General features: G+C 38.8%; 1 protein-coding gene across 3 annotated transcripts in view; it reads right to left on the bottom strand.

Annotated features, from left to right (window-relative positions):
* Positions 1–21,775, bottom strand: part of Mkk4 (MAP kinase kinase 4) — a 384,371-nt gene that overhangs the window by 174,912 nt on the left and 187,684 nt on the right. For all 3 annotated transcript variants that reach the window (XM_068228034.1, XM_067148946.2, XM_067148945.2), the window contains exon 7: positions 20,342–20,461. In XM_068228034.1, the coding sequence (XP_068084135.1) occupies positions 20,342–20,461 (120 nt within the window). The remainder of the gene's footprint in view (positions 1–20,341; positions 20,462–21,775) is intronic.

The following is a 21,775-nucleotide window of genomic DNA, read 5'->3' as shown; positions in this document are numbered from 1 at the left end:
TTACTAGTGTCCTTGGAGCACTAAGCGAACAGGAGAAAGAAACAGCCATCAGTAAGATGAAGTAAGTGGCAAAGAAAACTGTTGTCAAGTTGCAAGAACAATTTAAAATTATCCTGCAGGTATGTTTTTCAAAACTGCTGCCACTCTCTTTTGTCTTCCAGCTCTTTTCAGCAGCACTGTCAACAACACCCTTCTGCACTGCTGCACTAGACAGTGTCCCAAAAGCAGATTTCTTAAGGGATTACAGTACCAGTTTCTACGAAGCGTAGCAAAAGAATCTGCACAGGAGGAAAGAGTGGATGTGATTTGCTAGTTGTTTTACGTCGCACCGACACAGATAGGTCTTACGGCGACGATGGGACAGCAAAGGGCTAGGAGTGGGAAGGCCGTGGCCTTAATTAAGGTACAGCCCCAGCATTTTCCTGGTGTGAAAATGAGAAACTACGGAAAACCATTTTCAGGGCTGCCGACAGTGGGGTTCGAACCTACTATCTCCTGAATACTGGATACAGGCCGCACTTAAGCGACTGGAGCTATCGAGCTCGGTAGGATGTGATTTGGTGAACAGTATTTTAACAGGCATGCTCAAGGATCACAAGAGTTTTGCCTGACATCTGTGTGTCAAATGTTTCTAGTGAGAGATGTTTTAGCTTGTGTGCACGTGTAGAAACTTTTCATTCAGATTAGGCAATGTCTGTTCCTCCAGACATATCTTATGTTCATACATGGCAGCCATAATTCAAACACAATCTTTATAACTGTGTGACAAAATGAAAACATTTTCCTGCAATGTAACATGCAGAAATAACAGAAGCTAAGTGGTTTAAAGAGTGGCAGAAGCATATAACAGTTATAATCGATTGCAGCAGTGATGGTGCAAAGTCCTGCTGGAGTATACTCTATCGCAGCAGTGAAGCACAGGTAAAGCAAATTTGTTTTTCATTTTCTCCTAAAATTAGGGTGCACAGATTATTTGCGTATGTATGGTAAGTGACGTGTTGTCATCTGGAGTTTATTGTGAAGAACTGTAAACCGTACTTACACTCTGTCACACAAACATCACTGTGTCTCTGCAAACTCAAGGAACTTCTTACCAAAGATCCTTTTCAACCCTTGGAGCTAATAAGGACATACGAACGACCAGCCGTCCAGCCACCCTCAAAGACCGTGACTGGCGACATCCGAGACGGATTGTCAATAGTGACAGACAGGCAACCGTGCAAAAAATCACGGCTCAATTCAACCCAGGCCATGCTAGACATGTCTCCCAGTAGACAATCCGTAGGATCATGGGTTCTATGGGGTATGGGAGCCAGGGCCGCACACAGGTGCCACTGTTAACCCAACGCCATCGGGCACAACGACGCGCATTTGTCGCCAGTCACTAGGGATGAACACTGGAACAATGGCGTAACGTGATATGGTCGGACGAATCATGATTTCAACTGCACCCTGCCGATGGGAGGCACCGTGTATGGCACAGATCGCATGAAGCGATGGATCCCGCCTGCCTCGAAGATGTGGTCCAGGGTGCTGACGTCTCTGTTATGGTCTGGGGTGCATTTTTCTGGTATGGAATGGACCGCCTAGTTGTTCTGGAAGAGAATTTGAATGGTACGCGGTATGTTGAGCTGCTCGGAGACCATCTCCACCCATTTTTGGCCTTCCAGCGCTCAGACGGTTCTGCCGTGTTTCAAGATAACACGCTGCCACATCGCTCCCACGTCACCCGGGAATGGTTCCAGGAACATGCAGCGGAAGTCCAACGACTGCCATGGCCACCCAGGAGCCCCGATATGAACCCTATCGAGCATATCTGGGATGATAAATGCTTACAATATAGTGATTATTTTAATCCACCTATTCAATACAAATTGGTTTTGTGTTGCTAGTTCATAATACTACCACACGAATTTACAGGGACATGTTTCGCTTTATTTACAAGCATCTTCAGCCTAAATAATTGTCTCAAGGTTAAGACCTGTCATATTTGGATTGTTTTTACAAATTTTTTGCTTGAGTAAAAATCCATGTTTAGTAATAATATGTAAAAAACATAGGAATTATGTACACATTAAAAGTATGACAATATGAATTACAATGTTGCAATGTTGAATTGAAGTAACCCTTAATTCTAAAATTCTAAAAAATCTCAATCCAAACAAGAACAAATAGATTAGCTACAGCCTAAAAAGTAACAAAGAGAAATGTCCATCAATAAATGCTAATATAAAACACCAGAACACAGTTATAAAACCGGAAGCTACATATGCAGCAGAAACACTTTTTCACCTGAATAAGCAAGCAAAGACTGACAGACTTCAGAAAATTGAAAGGAGGATTGGAAGAACCTGCATTAACAAAAAATACTAGGAAGATGGACAGTGGTGGTTAATACCTAACAAAGTCGTGTACAAAGAGCTAGAACCCATTACAGATACTATGCATAAGAGGAGACTGGGATTCTTTGGAAATACCATGAGGATGCAGGATTTGAGACTTCTGAAACAACTAGTACAACACAATCTCGTCTCAAAAAATACCACAACAGGATGTAAATTGATCACAGAAGTAAGAGATGATCTCAAGGAAATAGGCCTTACAACAGAAGACACCACAAATAAGATAAAATTTAATACAAAACTCAAGAATACAAACCTCCGCTTTACCCTTACGCAAAACAAACCCACAACATGCACATTTTCAACTGAGAAAAGGGCACAAAGATTGGAGCATCTGAAAAAGTACTGGGAGGACCGCAAAGCCCAAACAATCCTTTCAAAGAGACCTGAACGATGGACTGACTAAAGTGATCCTAAGCAGTCATAAAACAAGAAGAAGAAGTGTTGAATGGTGGATCATCCCTTGTCCCTTGACTGATTCCTATCATATAACACAATATGTCAGCAAGCAATATCGTCAACAATTGGCCTGTCAGGTGTGTGTGCGTGTGTGCACATGTGCGTGCATGGTAACTGAGGTAATATTTGTAATTTCAAAGATGTCAAATTTTAAGAACTCTTCTGAGGTTGAGTAGACATACTTCACTGCAGTTTGGAAGGATAAAATAACTGTTACTCATTGAATGAAATTAGTTCCACCCTTGATTCTGCCCAGCTCACTGAACAATCAGGATTCCGAAGACGCTTTAGCGCAACAGAGCACATTCATGCCCTTCAAAACGAAGAGCATAGCAAACTAATACCAAACACCCCTCTGTGTAAGTAATAATAATAATAACTTAAATGTTTCCACCTTTTCATTCTGAGTGTAGAAACAGCCTACATGAGAATTCTTCACATGTACAAGACCTTTCCAGGTTTTGTTAGTGTCATAAGTCAACTTGAGAGCTCCTGATGGAAGAGGTGTTAAAACTCCCACGCAGTTCACAGCTGTCCTGGTGACAGAGTTTAAGCCAACATGAAAATGGAGTTAGAATCAATGACAGCACACTTAAAACCTTTGATGTTAGGCCCATTTAAACAACAAGCATCATCATCATCATCATCATCATCATCATCATCATCACTTAACAACCTGAGATTCGTGGATGACAGAACTGTTTGCTAGTGACTTTGAAGAACTCCAAGCCTTGGTATATACTTTGTCTCTTTATTTATTTTCTTTCCTTAGTCATGGTAGGAATGTATTAGTATCTCCTAGTACCAGTCTATAATATACTGCACTGGTACTTTACATGATTCTACAACGTAAAATATTTGTCAGGTGTCGCTTGGCACCACTAGGTGTAATAATAATAATGTTATTTGGTTTACGTCCCACTAACTACTTCTTAAGGTCTTCGGAGACGCCGAGGTGCCGGAATTTAGTCCCGCAGGAGTTCTTTAACATGCCAGTAAATCTACCGACACGGGGCTGTCGTATTTGAGCACCTTCAAATACCACCGGACTGAGCCAGGATCGAACCTGCCAAGTTGGGGTTAGGAGGCCAGCGCCTTAACCGTCTGAGCCACTCAGCCCGGCACCACTAGGTGGTGTCAATATTCTGTACAACTATGAATTATTTTGTTCTATACAACAATCCTGGAAATGTATGAAACGAACCATAAATTAATAATAATAATAATAATAATAATAATAATAATAATAATAATAATAATAATAATAATAATAATAATAATCGTATGGCCTCAGCTACCATGTGCAGATATTTCAATTTGACGCCATCTGGCTGTCTGCTCGTCAATTTCGATGTTCCGTTTTACTCTAGGCCCACTAGATGGCAGACCGAGTAAACCAAAACTCTCTTGGGCATCTATGGCTGAGATTTAATTAATGTTGTCGGGTAAACACCAAATGTGTCACCAGAGATCTTTTACATGCCGACATCGTACGACATGGAGTGTCGAATGGACTTTTTTCTGCCCTTCAAAAATCCGACTACCTCTGCCGGGTTTGAACCCGCTATCTTGGGATCTGGAGGCCGACACTCTACCAATGATCCAAAGAGGCAGCTTAAACGAACCATAGTAATATATGATATTGTGCACATTGCTGGTATTGCTGAAAGTAAATTCTCGCAGATGACAATTTCGAGGTGACTGAAATCTTTATCAAACCACCTGAAGATGAAGGTGGCCTCATAAGGCAACAAGTTCCTTTTTGTCTGAAGGTCAGTTACTGGGCACAGATGAAGCCAAGGATGCCGTAGTTGAAGAGACAGAAGGACAGAACAGCAACATGGGTAGCTGAGGAACTCCAGTAAATGAGCTTCGAGACCACCATGTTGACGACCATGTGACAAAGTGATCATAAACAGAAAGTTGCTTGGGAGCTGCTGAAACCTCAGACTGAAAGGAGCGCAGAAAAACTTCATATTCCCAACAACATAAGGAAAACGAGCCCAGTTACCCCTTGGAATGACAACTGGATCACCAATCAAGGAAAGCCAAGGCAGTATAGGCCACTTTCATCAATGTGGGCAAAATCAGTACAAGAAAAGGTGGTGTACAAAGTGCCAAAACTGGACATGTGATAGACGTGTGGAGTGATTCTTTTCAAGAGCAAGCAAAGTTGAATATCTGTATTCATGGAACTTTCACATTAATTGAAAATGATACATATTTAGCAAAAAAGTCTGTCAATGTCAGAACAAAAGTATTTCCTTTTATCATAGTTTGTGAATAATCAGATACTGTATGTTGTATTATAATAAACACACTCTAGTATTAGGTACAATTACTATAATTAACACGGTATTTACTCGCATATTAGACCCCTTTTCCCCACTTTTACAGCCAAAAAAATGCAAACGGGGGTCCAATATGCGATAACCTCAAATTTTGTGCAGTGAACACATGACTTCTAGGCTATAAAGAGCAATAAATTGTACATGCGTACATTCTACAATATTCTTTAACAAACTTATGAATGTATTTGAGTTATACTGGCTACATTCGTTGGAAGGCAGTATTTCTAAATGTAAAAGGACAAATGGTGAACACGACTTTTAGGCCTACATACAAAGTAAATACAGTCCGTTTTAGTTACTCATATCACGTCATTCATTATATCTCATTAATTCCTCTGATAAGGTTGATGTCACGAAAGGTATAAGGTCGTAAAAACTCGCAACGAAGATTCATCTCACTTCATACTCAACCCCGTAGAGAAAAGGAATAAGGATATCTATCATGTTATAATATTTTTTATTTTCAAAATCTTCCTCCACTCGGACGGAGGCTGCCACAGACAAAGAATACACAAACAATTTCAGTCAAAAACAAAGAATAAGTAAATTATGTCTCAATCTGGCAAATATAAGTGGTGTCTGAGTATCAAAAGAGAACCCTGAGCGCTTTCAGCCCCCAGTCGATGAACTCCTTGGTACTGACGTTAAGGGTCTTCATCAGTTCTATCGTCGCCTTAGGGACTGTCCCTCTCGCACTGATCATGAGGCCCCTCACTTCTACGTCGTCCAGCTCATACTTATTCTTATAATACGGCACTGTAGGCAGGTAGATAAACTTCTTTTCTCGGTCCACTTCGTCTGGTTGGTCAGAGTGTCTTATTGTGGGGTCTAATATACATATCTTTCTTCTATCCTCCTCGTGCTGCCATTTACTCCAATGCTATGGACTTCCTCATGCACTTGAAATCCATTCTCACAGAGCGTCTGTGCTATGATGCGATGTCAAGTGTTTCGAAGAGCTTCACCGAAGGCACAGGAACCTAAGACGTGAGGTAATGTTTCAGTCTCCCTACATCTTCTGCAGCGGTTACCATCACGGGACCTTCCTGGTACAGCTCTTACAGGTGGAACGTTACATGCCACTTTCACCGCATCTTTCCACTCCGTGCTAGAAAGGCCATCATGGTTTCTTTTTTCCTTTTTTACAATTTGTTTTACATCGCACCGACACAGATAGGTCTTATAGTGACGATGGGATAGGAAAGGCTTAGGAGTGGAAAGAAAGCGACTGTGGCCTTACTGAAGGTACAGCCCCAGCATTTGCCTGGTGTGAAAATGGGAAACCACGGAAAACCATCTTCAGGGCTGCCGATAGTGGGGCTCGAACCTAACCGCACAGCCAACTCACCCGGTCATTGTGGTTTCTAACCCAGCGGTTTGCAGAAGGGAACTCCTTGTACAGACACACTGCCTGACCTTTACTTCTCAACTGGCACCACCATTTCTCAAATTCAGATTCTCGTAATTTATTTCTGAGTTTCTTGGTGTCATACTCACTGTGCCTGTTCTTCATATACTCAGTTTTACCATTTACGTTTAACTCAGTTAAGCATCTCTTAATTTCTTCATCTAGATTTCTAGTGGCTTCAATGAATTGGTTCCGCTCCCCCCCCCCCCCCCCCCCTTCCCAGCTTGCCCTAAAAACACCTAACCCGTTGTACTGTTTATCTGAGTAAATCATAGAATCCGGAGTGTCAGTAGGATCTGATCACTGCTTTCATTTGAATTATCGTATTGCGCCGCCAACTTCCTTGCTACCAGCGTGTCGTCATTCCAAGCAATGTCATCTTCAGTGCCATCTCGTCAGCCATGTACTGCAATCGAGAGCATTTGAGGTCCCGTCTTTCTGAACTTTTTAAAAATAGTTTCGTTCTTGACTATAGAGTCCAAACAGTGTGATTTTTTAAGATGGTATCTGATATTCCCAGTCAGTGTGTGTGTAGCAGTAGCAGAAGCCACTCCTTCCGAATACAGCCGTCCTGTAGAAACATGCCAAACCACCAGCTGATAACTAACGTATGTTACGAGCTGTACCTCCGAATGTGACCAGAAGCATTCTTTTGATACCTGTTGCTGTTGAAAGCCAGATCCTTATTTTTTAAGTATATTTCATGCTTGTTCTCCCCATTTATCACATTAGGATTTACCTAAACAGTTGTAAATGATTTAAGAGAGACCGTATTGTTCAGGTTAGGTATGCTATCGCCCGGATAGTGCCAAAAGTTCCACGACGGAAAGAATAAAAATAAATAACATTAAAGTTTGCCGCATTTACGGATATCTGCAGGTGTTAAGAGTAGAACGCAGCCCGGAAGGCGGTTTCGTTGCACAGAGAGAGACAGAAGTATGAGGTGCGATGATGCCAATGTGGCTACTCATAACAGCATGTATGTGTAAACATTTTTTCATCCAGTTATATCTTGAATTCCAAAGCGATGACCTATATGTTTTGTGGGCTTAAAAGTTTCGTGAAAGTCCAAATTAATTTTTAACATCAAACCCCGCGAAAGTGTTGAGGAAAATTTTCGAGATATTAAGGAAGGTAAATGGATGGTCCAGTTTCAATGCCGTAGGATATTCACCATTTTTATACATATCAAATATTGTTGTACGCAGAACATTTTTATTGAAATCATCGAGGACCGTCACTGGCTACTTCCTCTAAGGGTTCTTCTCTGGCGACCTGAACACCGCATTATTTTTATTTCCGAAGCGTCTGAGCCACAACAGACAATAGTCCCAGTAACGCAATAAGGTCCACAAGATTCTGTAGCAGCAGACAAAGGGATGCTTCTTCCATTCTATAAATTGAAAGAAACATAATCAGATACTCAAAATTTGGATTGAAGCCCCTTTTAACCATAACTTACATCAAAACAATCAACTTCCAACGGAGAGTCTGGCCGCTACAAACAAGAATTAAATATGTCAATATTTCCTCTGATCAAATTGCCAAACTGCAGCAGCAAGCTTCATCAAATCTAGAAGCCATTTTCCAACGAACCCAAGACTTCCAATTCTAGATTATCATCAAAACTAATCATGCATAATGCAAAATTACAGTCTTTTTAAATAACATTATTTAGAGAGCACAATTAACTAAAATTCTCAATACTGAAATGTTACTGTATTCTAGAAACCAACGCACTTCAGAAACTATAGCTCCTGTATATTAACATCCAATATTTATATTTATGACTCAAATTTTAATACCAAAATTATAGTTGAATCAATTTTATTTTAACATTGCAAACAATTTTTAGCCAAATTTTCAAATTGTAAAAACTGTGTTTTGGACGTCAATGTGTTTTAGAATTAAGAGTTACTCCATTTTAACATTGCAAATCATATTGTCATAATTTTTTATGTGTATATTATTCTTGTGTTTTAAATATTGTTATCACTGAAATTAGATTTACATTCAATGTAATGAAATTTGTAACAACAATCCAAATATGACAAACCTTGAGACAATTGTATAGGCTGATGATGCTTATGAATAAAAGCGAAACATGTCCCGGTAAATTAGTGTTGTAACATTACAACTTAACACAAACTGTAATTTGTATTGAAAAGGTGGATCAAAATAACCAACAAATTGTTAATATATCATAGCATAGTTCAATACGGGCCTAAAAATGAGATTAGTTACATGTAACATTTTAAGTTAACCAGAAGTTAAAATACATTTAATTTAAATTTATATTTTCAATCTTGACCAACCTACAATCAACAATCAGTTCAAATCTCCACTTATTGTTGACAACACATCCTGTCAACAGACACGGTATGTCAAGAACATGATATGATATAGGGGTCACAAACCCCGGTATGTAATCCTCTTTACCAAAAAGAAGATCCATTTTAGTTTTGGACATTTTTCATATTAGATAGATTAGGACCAAAAAAACTTAACTGTATTAACTTATGTTACCCATCTTAAGAGTTCATTAATGTTTATATATACGTTATATACAATATATACATTATATATAGTTTATATATTGGTTAAAAAGGTCCCAAACCTTGACCTAAAGGTTGTATACAGGCTGAAGATGCCCAAAATAATGGGTGAAACATGTACCTGACCTAAATAAGTCTACATAAAATCATGTAGATAATAACCACATTAACCATGGAAAGTATTGAATAGGTGGTTTTTTATTAAATTATCCTTGATATATGCCTAACGTCATCTTCAATACGGAACAATAATGAGAGTTGTTACTTGTTATCTGCAGGTGAGGCGGTAATGCGTTTTATTATTATAATGTTTAATTTCGTAAGTTTGTTGTCTCCATTTTTTATTAACGCATGTGCTAGTACTTTTGTTTGGCACCTCCATTTAAAGTACGTGAGGATATAAAATGATTACCGTATTTACACGAATAACCTCCGCAACCTAATTTTATGAAAGCTCACTTTGAAAAAAATTTAATGAATTAATATTCCTTCCATTGAAGGAGTAACATAGGCATAAACAAACATTTCATATCACTCTGCGAGGTCCATGTGATCTTAAAGCAGATTTGAACGTGTAAATTTACAGATATAGTTGCTTTGCCTTAATATATTTGAGAAATACATTATCACTGCCATAAAATATATTTGCCATGAAAATTATCAAGTAGGCCTAGGTATTTCATTAATCTGAACTTGCAGTAGGCTCGATTCCCTGTAGATCGAAAGATTCGTTGTCCTTGCATCACTAGAATCCTCTCCTAAATTACTTGCAAATCTGTTACACTCTACGTCTAAAACACTTCTCACACACAGTCTTTTCTTTACACGGATATTAACATGACCCTTGGTGGATAATTACACGGATATTAACATGACCCGTGGTGGATAATTCTTTTTTGTCCAATGTAAACAGTTGAAACAGACACAGCGGCAAACTCGGATGTTAGTTTTGTGATATGATACACCCTCGCTAATTCGAAATCGGCGGAACGCAAAAATTGGACTCCGGATTACGTGATTTCAAATTAACCGTCAACTCGTACTTCAGAAATGCCAACCCTTGCCGTGTCAAAGAATATTCTAAGATCCGTTACTGTATGCAATTAACATTGATTCACAGTTTAACCCTCAGCGTCGCAGCCATTTAAAGAGCTTCCTACCCCGCGGCCGGATGAGATTTCAACTATGCGCGACTGAAATACATTGATTCACTTAAAGCGTTACTACAATCATAAGAGTAGCCTGAAATTAACGAAATTTGGAATTCCTTATGACAGAACTATATAATAATATAATAACTACATAATTGTTTCACATTTCCTTAATAATTTAGTATCGTGTGATAGAGTTCGAAGCACTCTTCGAGACAGATACCCAAGTCACACTCCTGGCAGCAGTACACCGACGTCTTCTTTTCGCCGTGTTTTGAACACACGATACAACGTCTCTAAGGTTTGGATTTCTCACTCTTAGGTGCTTACAACGTGCATTCCGTAAATAATGCGACCAATTTTTTTCTGACGCAACAGTACACTGCAGCGTGTTCTAACCTGCTGGGCTAGGTGGAGGGGGGTGTTAACTTCAAACGCTCTTTGTCTCTTTGTGTGTTTCCGTCAAGCCTGTTTTGAGTTCATGTAACATGGCACAATAGATCGTTCTGCAGAGCAACGGTACGCTATCAAATTTTGCGTTAAACTTGAGAAGTCCGCCACCGAAACGTTTCCATTACTTCAGCAGGCCTTTGGGACTGATTGCTTGTCCAAATCACAAGTTTTCCGATGGCACAAGTCGTTCATGGAGGGCCGAGAGGAGATCACCGACGAACCTCGCAGTGGACGGCCATCAACCTCACGAGTCAACGAAAATGTGACGCGTGTGCGCGATTGTTTGAACTCTGACAGACGGCTGAGCCTTCAATTGATAGCACAAACTCTAAACATGGCAAAAACAACCGTTTTCCGCATTGTGACCGAAAAGGAGGGTCTTGAGTTGCCGAAGCGACATCAAGGACACGTGGAAAGTTCATCACGACAACGCGCCGAGTAACAGCGCCTTCAATGTCAACGACTTCCTGGCCAGGACCATCACCCCATTGGTTCCCCAGCCTCCCTACAGTCCTGACCTAGCTCACGCTGACTTTTTTTTTGTTTCCTCAGTTAAAAGAAGTCGTGAAAGGAAAACATTGGGGCAAGTATGAAGGAAGAGTTCTCCACCTAATCAATACTTTATTTTACATAGTGTCAATAATTTACATAAAAACAGTACCGGTTTCGACCCGTAAATAGGTCATCTTCAGCTGTTAGAGAACTTACTTAATAGCGACTGTACAGAATAAACAATACTAAAATTAAAACTAAACGAGAATGCCATGATACCACTATTTTAAAATTACTTAATATTAGCTATATACATATGGTACAGTATTGGGGTTAAGGGTGTTATTTTCAAATATTACATATATTGAGGCTGGAATAGGATACAGTTCTTGGAGTTGATCAAGAATCACTGGTATTCAGATGTCAGGTTATCTGTGTTAAAGCCACTATTATGTCCAACGGTTTATGAGATCTTTGAAGTGCATTGTTGTGCCGAAAATGTTCGGGGGAGTCGTGTTCCTTAGAATAAGAGTTTCAGGGACCAGTTCACAGACACGTAGCTTATACCCAGTCTATATCACTGCTGAAAAATACGTTAATGAGTGCCACTATTCTAAAAAATACTTAAAATATATACATATGGTACAGTTATGGGGTTGAAGGGTTTTACACTGGCCCCATGGTTCCACATATTACAAAAGTTCCGTTTGCTGAGGTTGAAATTGGATACAATTCTTAGGTTTTATGGAGAATCATTGACATACTGGTGTCAGGCTCAGATATCCAATATTAAATGCCAGTACCATGTCCAAACTAATAGATTATAGTAAAACATTGGGACACGATTGAAAGAATCCAGGCACATGTTACATCGGCTCTAAAAGACATTCCGGAAAAGGCCTTCCAGGCATGGAAACACCGCCTCCAATAGTGTATCGACGCAAGAGTGTGCTATTTTGAAGATTTTTTATTATTTGTACGAATATATTCAATAAATGATTTTCTATAGCTGCCTCTGTGGATCAGTTGGTAGAGTGTCGGCCTCTGGATCCCAAGATAGCGGGTTCAAACCCAGCAGAGGTAGTCGGATTTTTGAAGGGCGGAGAAAAGTCCATTAGACACTCCATGTCGTACGATGTCGGCATGTAAAAGATCTCTGGTGACACATTTGGTGTTTACCCGACAAAATTAATTAAATCTCAGCCATAGACGCCCACGAGAGTTTTGGTTTACTCGGTCTGCCATCTAGTGGGCCTAGAGTAAAACGGAACGTCGAAATTGACGAGCAGACAGCCAGATGGCGTCACATTGAAATGTCTGCATATGGTAGCTGAGGCCATACGATGATTATTATTATTATTATTATTATTATTATTATTATTATTATTATTATTATTATTTTTAATGATTTTCTATGAATTTGGTCGCATTATTTATGGAACGCACCTTGTATTTCCTGATAAAATGTCTTTCCTGCAACCTTGGAACTGTATTATTTGATGTGCGCCGGCCTTGAATATTTCATTCCTCGCCCCAGTGAGCGTATTTTGTAAACAAACCTTCCACCAGCTCAACCTGATAAGATAACTGCTCAATGCTTTTCCCCTGTGACTTGTCTGAATATTATTAAAGAATATAGGAATCAGAATTCACTGTTGAAAACTTCCCTTTGACCTGTATGATTATCCATAGTCTCCCACACGTAACTTCCAAGTACTGGTTCCCCCTCATCATTTACAACTGCCACATCATCTATTTCGTTATCACTGCTGGTAATACTGTCACTACTACTTCTGACTAAAGTTTCATCTGATTTATACAATATTTCAAGCATGTTGCTGTCAGTCAAACCACAGCTAGCGCTAGCCATTGAGCGTGGTGCATCACACGGACTGATGAAGCTGCAGCGAGACCGAAAGCAGCAGGACGAAACTGAATGAGGGGAATAACATTCATGAAGAAACAAACCAACTCGATACATATTTCAGATAAAAGGTCGAGACATCGTCTTCCAAACGAGATATATACCATGAACAACTGATTCTCGTATCGTAAGACAGAAAGCAGCACTAACTCATGCCTAGACAGAGCGCTTGTGGAGAGTTACGAAAATCTTACAAGCCGAGAAATAAAGACAAATATAATAAATAAACCGCACTCTTAGTGTAAAATTAGAGCAAAGAACATCACACGAAAAAAAAACTTCTCAGATCATCATTTCTTTATTTTATTCTGTGGGAAAGAATGAAGCAAATAGACTTCCTAAAAAAGCAGAGATTATTGCTCAGACTTACTTGACAAACACTTCTCCTTGCAGAAACAACTACATTTTAACGATTTTCAATTCTTATTTACAACAGTGATAAACCCTAAAATGTCTTCTTGAAAACAAAACAATTTACATATCCACAACTCTAAAACTATCCGCGCTATAGCCGTAAATGCGAAACCGTGTATGGGTCTATACCACGTATAAAGGTCGGCGGGTACGGAAGAAAAGAGGGTCTATACCACGTATAGAGGTCGGCGTTGAGGGGTTAAACCTTTCAAATGCAATGGAAAAGAACTATTTCCAAAATGTATCCAACAAGGTGCATTTACAGTATTCAAATAATGCACTTGGATAACTCACTGACAAACGTAGCCTCACGCAATGAAAGAAAAAAGAAAAATGAAAAAATATTCTATGCTGGCTCCCCCGTGCAAGTACTTTAATCATTGGATTAATGTACTATATGCATCTTTAGATGCCTTGTATTCGCGCGGAAAGTACCTGACATCCTGAAAACATCGTGGCTTATCAAACTTTCCTATCACTAAGTTTTACAATATTTAAAATTCTTCCACCGTTTTGATACATTTTTTTTTTTTAAGGCAAAAAAAATTTTTTTGTCAACAGTACATGTTTCGGTGGAAGAATTTTAAATATTGTAAAACTTAGTGATTGAATTTTGATACGGAAAATGAAGTTGATTACTTGCAAAACTTTCCTATGACGAGGGGAGGAAGTCTTTCGCTTCCGTCTCCATTGCAACACAATACAGTGACACCACCTACTTTTAAAAAGTCTGTTTGGGCTAGGCATAATAAAAAAACAGTGAAGTTTCATTGGCATTGACAATATTATTCACTGCATACGAATTTATTATAATTATGAGCCACACTTTTTTGCCAACTGTTGGCATCGCCAAAGAGAATCGCCATGCCTGTTATGTGATGCTGTGGCGTTCCTTAAAACGCTGAATACAAAAGAATTACCATTTTACTCGAACTTAGCAGCTATGAAACAAACTGTCAATACACCGAAGTGTGTGAAAATGCGGAAAGCTACTCCTGCGTGTTCCAGAAGACACATTCTATCGTGACACGGAGAAATTTTGAATTTGAATTACTGTCTAAAATACTATTCTTTTTTTAAATGTAAGGGCAGTTTTAAATCAACAGTCTGAATTGTTTTCCATTTAAATGTGACATATGAGGCAGTTTTCTTCCATCTGCAGGTACACAAAGCATAACTGTATACCCAATATCAAAAACTAGGTGAGCCAGAAGCGTGTTGCCAATATTGACGCAAATAAAACCCGCACCGCAATTTTGTGCCTCAAATTTTCAAAAAAAATATGCAGGGATTATTCGCGTAAATACAGTATTATTATTGTTGTTAGGTACGTTGGAGAGTAAAATCATTATAATTGGATAGTTCTTATCACATTTAAAACTTACTTCTCTCCAAAAAAATCTATATTGGACTGTGTTACAAGATATCAATCAACAAATTATTAATCAAATTAATTTAAAACACCACCTAATCGATACTTTATTTCTTGCCTTTTGGCAGAATTATCAAAATCAAAATCTCTTTATTTGCAAATGAGGTGTCTACCTCGGTGGCAAATGGTACACTAAAATACATTATTGTCAAGCACTAAATATTAAATTAACAAGAGAAGAAAAGTTTCCTGTAATACAATATTATACAATTTACACTAACAATTTTTTCTATTAAACACACAGCTCATCCTTAATAAATTTATATTGTTTACAAAATTCTACTTATAATATCTCCTGTACTACTTACAAATATAGTCAACTGATATACAGTATGTGGAATTACTTCAAATGATACTATACAACTGGTATAAGATTAAACTTTACATTGCATTTATTTACTTGTTTTTTTTTTTTTTTTTTTTTTTTAACCCATTCTGGAACCTAAGTAGCACAACGACCTGCTGCGTCTTAACCAGAGCCCCTTTTGCCACCACTTTTCAGAGTTCCTGAAGGGCCTTCACAGCTACCGTAGCGGTCCCAGGGCCCTCGAAGTCCCCACTCTACTTCACCCCTTGTCTTCTTCATTATAATAACATTATCATATACAGGACATGTTTCGACCACTTAGTGGTCATCTTCAGCTGTCTTTAAATAGCTTAGATGAAACAACTTGAATAGTAAGTACATTAAAATCTTAATATTAACGTACACGCGAATTGTAATTTAAGTACCTTTTTACACACCACATCACTAAAATCTCCCTTATACCCCCCACCCCCACCAAATTTCAACTGCCTTAAGCAATAGTTATAAGTTCCCATGGGAAAGATTTTAATGTACTTACTAATCAAATTGTTTCATCTAAGCTATTTAAAGACAGCTGAAGATGACCACTAAATGGTCGAAACATGTCCTGTATATGATAATGTTTTTATAATTCTGCCCAAAGGCAAGAAATAAAGTATCGATTAAGTGGTGTTTTAAATTAATTTGTTTAATAATTTGTTGATTGAATTCATCGATACGGTCATGAAGTGCACAACTTGCAATTACGAGATATTAAATGATCACTTTGTTAATGACCTCGCCTGCTATGTTAATAGCAACAGCCTTCAATATTTCTCAACTGATATAAACTCGTTTCCTCATCCTGAGGTAGTGCAGCTCTTTTTAGACATACCTCCAGAGAAGGGGGATTACATGTACCATTTTTACCGCATATCAACCTTCCTGTCATTCGTAAATCTCTGGCAGTACGGTACCGGAAATTGAACTCAGACTCCCGAGGATGGCAGCTAATTGTGCTAACCATTATGCTGGCAGACATAATTAACTATAAAACACAGACATACAGCACGACTGATGCGAGCTTGCAATGCGTGGGTCGGACACAAAACTATTCACCTATTTGTGCGACGTCGTCAGAGCTGCAGTAGGCCTACGCTACGGAGGCGGACAGTTCTTCACTACGAAACACAGATGTATCACATGACTTTGACGCGTTTTCATTGCATGGGTTGTACGGACGAAACTATTCACAAATTTTATAATGTCATCAGAGCTGCAATAAGACTTGTACCCGCTTCAAAGCGGAATCGTTGTTCTTCTCTGACAAATTATGTTGGGGGGTCTTGTATGCAAGATTTATTTTTTTCATCTTCTTCATCGCGAAAAGCGGGGAGGGGGGCTAATACACGAGTAAATACTATAAATAAACTTTCTCTAGTTAGTAAGTTACTCACACAACTTAAGTCACAGAACGGAAGACACCTGTCATTCACGCGCCTAAACCCGTTACAGAATTTCATGTGACTAATGCAGGGTTAACATGAAAAACTTCATTCATATCTTCTTGTAGCTTACCCACTCTGCATAGTGAAATTGGTGACTTTGATTTTATTGTAACTGTTCCTGTTTTTCTTTTAATATTCTGGGTTATATATCGTTCCAAAGTTGACGTAAGTGTTTTGTTTTTGTTTTTTAACTGCATTTCATTCCAGTCACATAGAAATAAATTGTTCTCTTTTATTGAAGTTAAGTTCAGAAAAGTTTACGACCTAACTACTACAGAGATCCCAACTTGCAAGAAAGGTAATTCGTAATGCAGCTGTTAGGGCACGGGGGGGGGGGGCAGCAGTCGTAGAATTTTTTTTTTTCGTGATCTTACTAACTTACATATCATTGAAAGCTTGTAGTTCCTGTTTGGTAAACGTACACTGGTGACATGCTTCTTCTTTTCATATCATGTGCTTCCTCTGCACTAACAGCACTTAACAGTTCGGAGTTCATATTAACATGAAATTCAGTCTTCTTCTTCATCATGCCATCCGAAAAATCGCGGCTACACACACTACAAAACACGTGTGAATGAGATTTTGAAGAACGCAGTAAACCGGGCCATTCTTTCGAGTATACCTCCCTAAATTTTTTAATTGTATTTGGTTTATCACTAGCGTCACTATAACACAGTAATCACACGTATTTTCCTGCACAAGAAAACGCTTCATTATTTCAAACCTTTCGCATTTCATAACATACAATTCGCATATATCCTAAAAGAGCAATATATGTAAATTTGGCAATCAAAATCGCAATAAATACTTTTTCAACAGTCACGCACACAGTATTCACAATTAAACTTAGTTTGTCACACCTTTACCGCCAAAACAAAGACAAAATAACTCGCATACTTGCATGGAAGTCTGATCATGTGACGAACCAAGACAACAACTCCGCAAGATATACCACTTCAGAGGTGCCGATATTTCCGGTACTGGAAGCACACACTGCATTCGGCGCATGAAGACTCGAAATATTCTTAAACGAGGGACAGGAAAGGGGTATACATTATTACTGAGAAATCCAAAAATAATATTCTGAGAATTCAAGCCACCTTGTGTATCCTTTTGAACGCTTCATATACTTAGATTTAAAAATCAACAAAAAATCGTAATTTGTGGTGTGGGATCGTAAAGGCGTAATTATGATGGGTAATTCGTAATTATTACAATTGAATCGTAATAGTTGGCATCTCTGCTACTAACCTATGATCTACCTGCCTGGCATCCTACCATTGCAACTAACCTTCCCAAATTAGAAGGAATCCAATGTCGCGCTGAACGACTAATTAACAAGCCTTCCTTCCTGTCAATTGCCTCGTCGTGCAAACGAAGAGACATCACAGTCTTGCACAAGTCCCACACGGGGGCCATTAACCTTTCACCACTCCCTCGACTCTCCTTGTCATACAGCTCTGTCTGCAGGGGCAAAGGGGCGTGCCTTTTGCACGAACCGAGACCTACTAACTGGGTTTCTTTGCTCATTCAGCGCGGCTTTGGAATGACTCCCCCATCAACATTAACACGTTAGCTGCCATGAGGGTCCAATCGGACCTACGCCTGTCTGACTGAGCTAACAACAGCTGGTTACTAGGTAATGTGAAATTGAATTCTTATATTAACTGGATGCATTCTAACATGAAAAAATTGATCAAAGTATCTCAAGACTCTTTGGTAATCAGATGACATAACACCGTAACCCAATTTGATCAGCTACGTAGCAATGAACACGTACAAAATTACTCAATATGTTACGGTATTTATCGGCCCGATTGGGTTTCATATGATTTTACATAGTAATGACCTAGCTGAAATTGAAAATTCAAACAAATTATTTGACATTACAATGTATTTCATTAGTGCGATGTGACGATGGATGGTGAAGGGGCCCGTTCTCTGTGGAGCCGGGTAAGAGATCGTTTTCGGCGGCCTAAGAAATTCTGGTTCGCACGGGGTTGCCATACGTTCTAAAAAAGCTGGATTGTCCTGAATATGAGCATGTGTCTCGACGTCCTGACTGAATTTTTAAAAATCCTTCAATGTCGTGAATTTTAAAAATCAGGGCAAATTATTTCAAATTTTGCTCAAATGCTTTTGAAAGGGAATGTCCCATCTCTTACATAAAAATTAATGGAAGTAACATTGAATAATACTTAATTTTGGAGTGGTCTGTAAAGTAGGTATTTTACTTAAAGTATGATTTTTTTATTATTTTTCTATTTGGTTTTTAACATTAACATCATATAATGGATAGGCCAGTTCTCATGGAATTACACAAATACACTCGTTGGAACCACAGACGCCAACTTTTGGTCTTGGGCATGGGGGCAAGGATGAATATATCAAATATTTTTACAGGAGGAAAAACATGATTATGTCCCCGTACCACTATGTGCATGGGGGCAAATGCTCCCATGGAGTCGGCACCAATGTTTGGAACTTGTCGATGCTTGGTGTCCTGAATTTCATCCTGAATCTTATGGCAACCCTAAGTTTGCAACCAGTGTTGGCTGGCCAACGGAGCAAAGCAAGTCTGTGCCCCTCAGGCTTCGCACAGCAGTAGTGGGCTACAACACTCGGTTTTGGGTCTGCAGCCAGACACCTGCCTGGCTGCATCTAAGTAATCATAATCACTCATTTTCACACATACTAACACGCAATAGATTTTGACGTAATGGAAGTAAGCAATGTGGCTAGAAGTTCTCGCGCCAATCTCCTGCAAGCGGTTAAACAATGGCCAGTGTCCGATCGGGTTGGCAGTTTTATTTTAAGTACTTGTAATGACCATAGGTAAAAGTGCCGACCCGATCGGGACAGAACTTATGAGCCCCTGAATATTAACACTTTTGCCTGGTTTATGGTTTATTACCAGTAAATATACACAATAAAATAGGAAATAAGGTGAAACCATCTTTTACTGAAAATGGCACCTAAGTTGGGGGAGGGTGTCACCAAATGTAACATGGCAGCTAACGTTTTAAATGTTCTGTTAGGAAGCACATGCAATGAGAAAATGTGTGAATATGTGAAGAATGAAGCAGGGAGTGAATGGATGTGTAAATTATACGTCGTTACTTATCTGTAAATAGTGTACATGATTAGTTGTAGTTTAGCTGATTATTTCAGCTGGACAAGAGACCTGTCCTTTTCCCCTCGCCTTACATAGATGCTGTAACGATTATAAATAATGAATGAACCACTCCTAGTAGCGCCCTTACACTTCCACATCCTTGTTGTTTGATTCTACATAAATGGCAATTCTTTATCGTGGCTAAGTAATTCATTTGTTGTTAACCCGCTGCAAGATTACAGAATGTATTACCTCATGAAATACGTACAATGATAATGAGTAAATGTCCCTGAATAGAGAATTTACTCAAATGAAAATTTGAATGACATTCACTCATTATGAACATGAACACCATGACATACAAAGTGTACAAATGAAAAGAAGTACTTACAGCAACGGTTATCTTCCCTAATATTCTCTCAGGTATCCGCTGTTTCAACTTTTCGTAAATAAATTTGTAAAACTTATCTAATGATGTGTCCATAAGCTCCATACATATCCAGCAGTCTCCCTGAAACAGAGCACCAACTCTTGTTTATTGAGCAATGACGAGGAGTTTGATGGCAGCAATTACAATATTCTCACACCAGAACACAGGAGCACACAGGAGCTTAAGAGGTAAGAATACCTGCAGCCCCCAAACACCATTTTCACTTATGGCAATAGTCCTAGTAGGCACGTAGTTCCACATGTGATTTTAGTTTGATCTGGTTTAACGATCTGCTCATAAACAAGACGGCAGCTAAGCAGGAGGAAATCTACCCTGAGGTGTAAACCATCTGGTACTTCGGCTTGTGTACAACAAGCTCTACATGAGTGCTAGTTAGTTACCCAGAATCACATGGTTTGCTGGACAGATTTTTAGCAATTTCTTGCTTACAACTGAGGTGAATAGGTGATTAGCTAACTGTCCATAGAGCAGTGAGAAATTATGTGTATATATTTTGCACAGCATTTTGTAAACCACGAAAATATTGTTTATAATATATCATTTAAAGCACAGGTCTAGGGAACAGTTTATATGTACATGGGGCTCACTCTTTTAACTAGACCTTCCATACTTTTGTACAAATTGTGACGAATAAAATAATAATACTCCATGAGAACACTTCCAAAATGCTGGCATATCTAACAACTTATAACTGATGTTTGAAAACTGAAAAACTAAAAGTCACAAAACTTAAAGCCCACTCAAGATGATTTCCACATAGGTTTTGATTTTGTGCCCATGTAGATTTTACTCACGAAAGCTCGATAGAATCAGTGTCCAAGATACTCTGTACACAAGCGAGTGATGTGACTAACAACTCAGAAAACACATTTATTGGTAGGTATAAAGTTAAATATCAATAATGTTAGATATGCAGATGACACGACCCTGATGGTAGAAAGTGAAGAATAATTAAAGTATCTCCTACTGAAGGTGAAAGAAGCAAGTACAAAAGCTGCAAAAGCTGGACTAATGTTGAATGTCACGAAAACAAAAAAATCATGGCAGCTAAACCTACGACTTTCTGCTGAATGTGACCGCAGCCAGATGCTTGCTCCTTGGGAGAAAGGCATTTCGACAGTGTTTTCAAGAATAGAGACAAAACTTGAAAGGCTAGTGTATTCCCAGTAACGACATACACAAGTGAGACTTGGACAATAAAAAACATTGAATGGCAAAGTAGAAATGCATTCGAACTATGCTGTTGGAGGAAACTCCTCAAGAGTTCCATGGAATGCAAAGAGATATATAAGTCCACATTACAAGAAATCAACCCAGGCTGCTCATTGGAAGGACAAATGCTGAAACAGAAAGTGAAGTACTTTGGTTATATTA

The sequence above is a fragment of the Anabrus simplex genome, chromosome 6 (assembly GCF_040414725.1).
Source record: "Anabrus simplex isolate iqAnaSimp1 chromosome 6, ASM4041472v1, whole genome shotgun sequence".
NCBI lineage: Eukaryota > Metazoa > Arthropoda > Insecta > Orthoptera > Tettigoniidae > Anabrus > Anabrus simplex.
The sequence above is the reverse complement of the archived record's forward strand: the minus strand, read 5'-3'. Positions and strand labels throughout refer to the sequence as shown.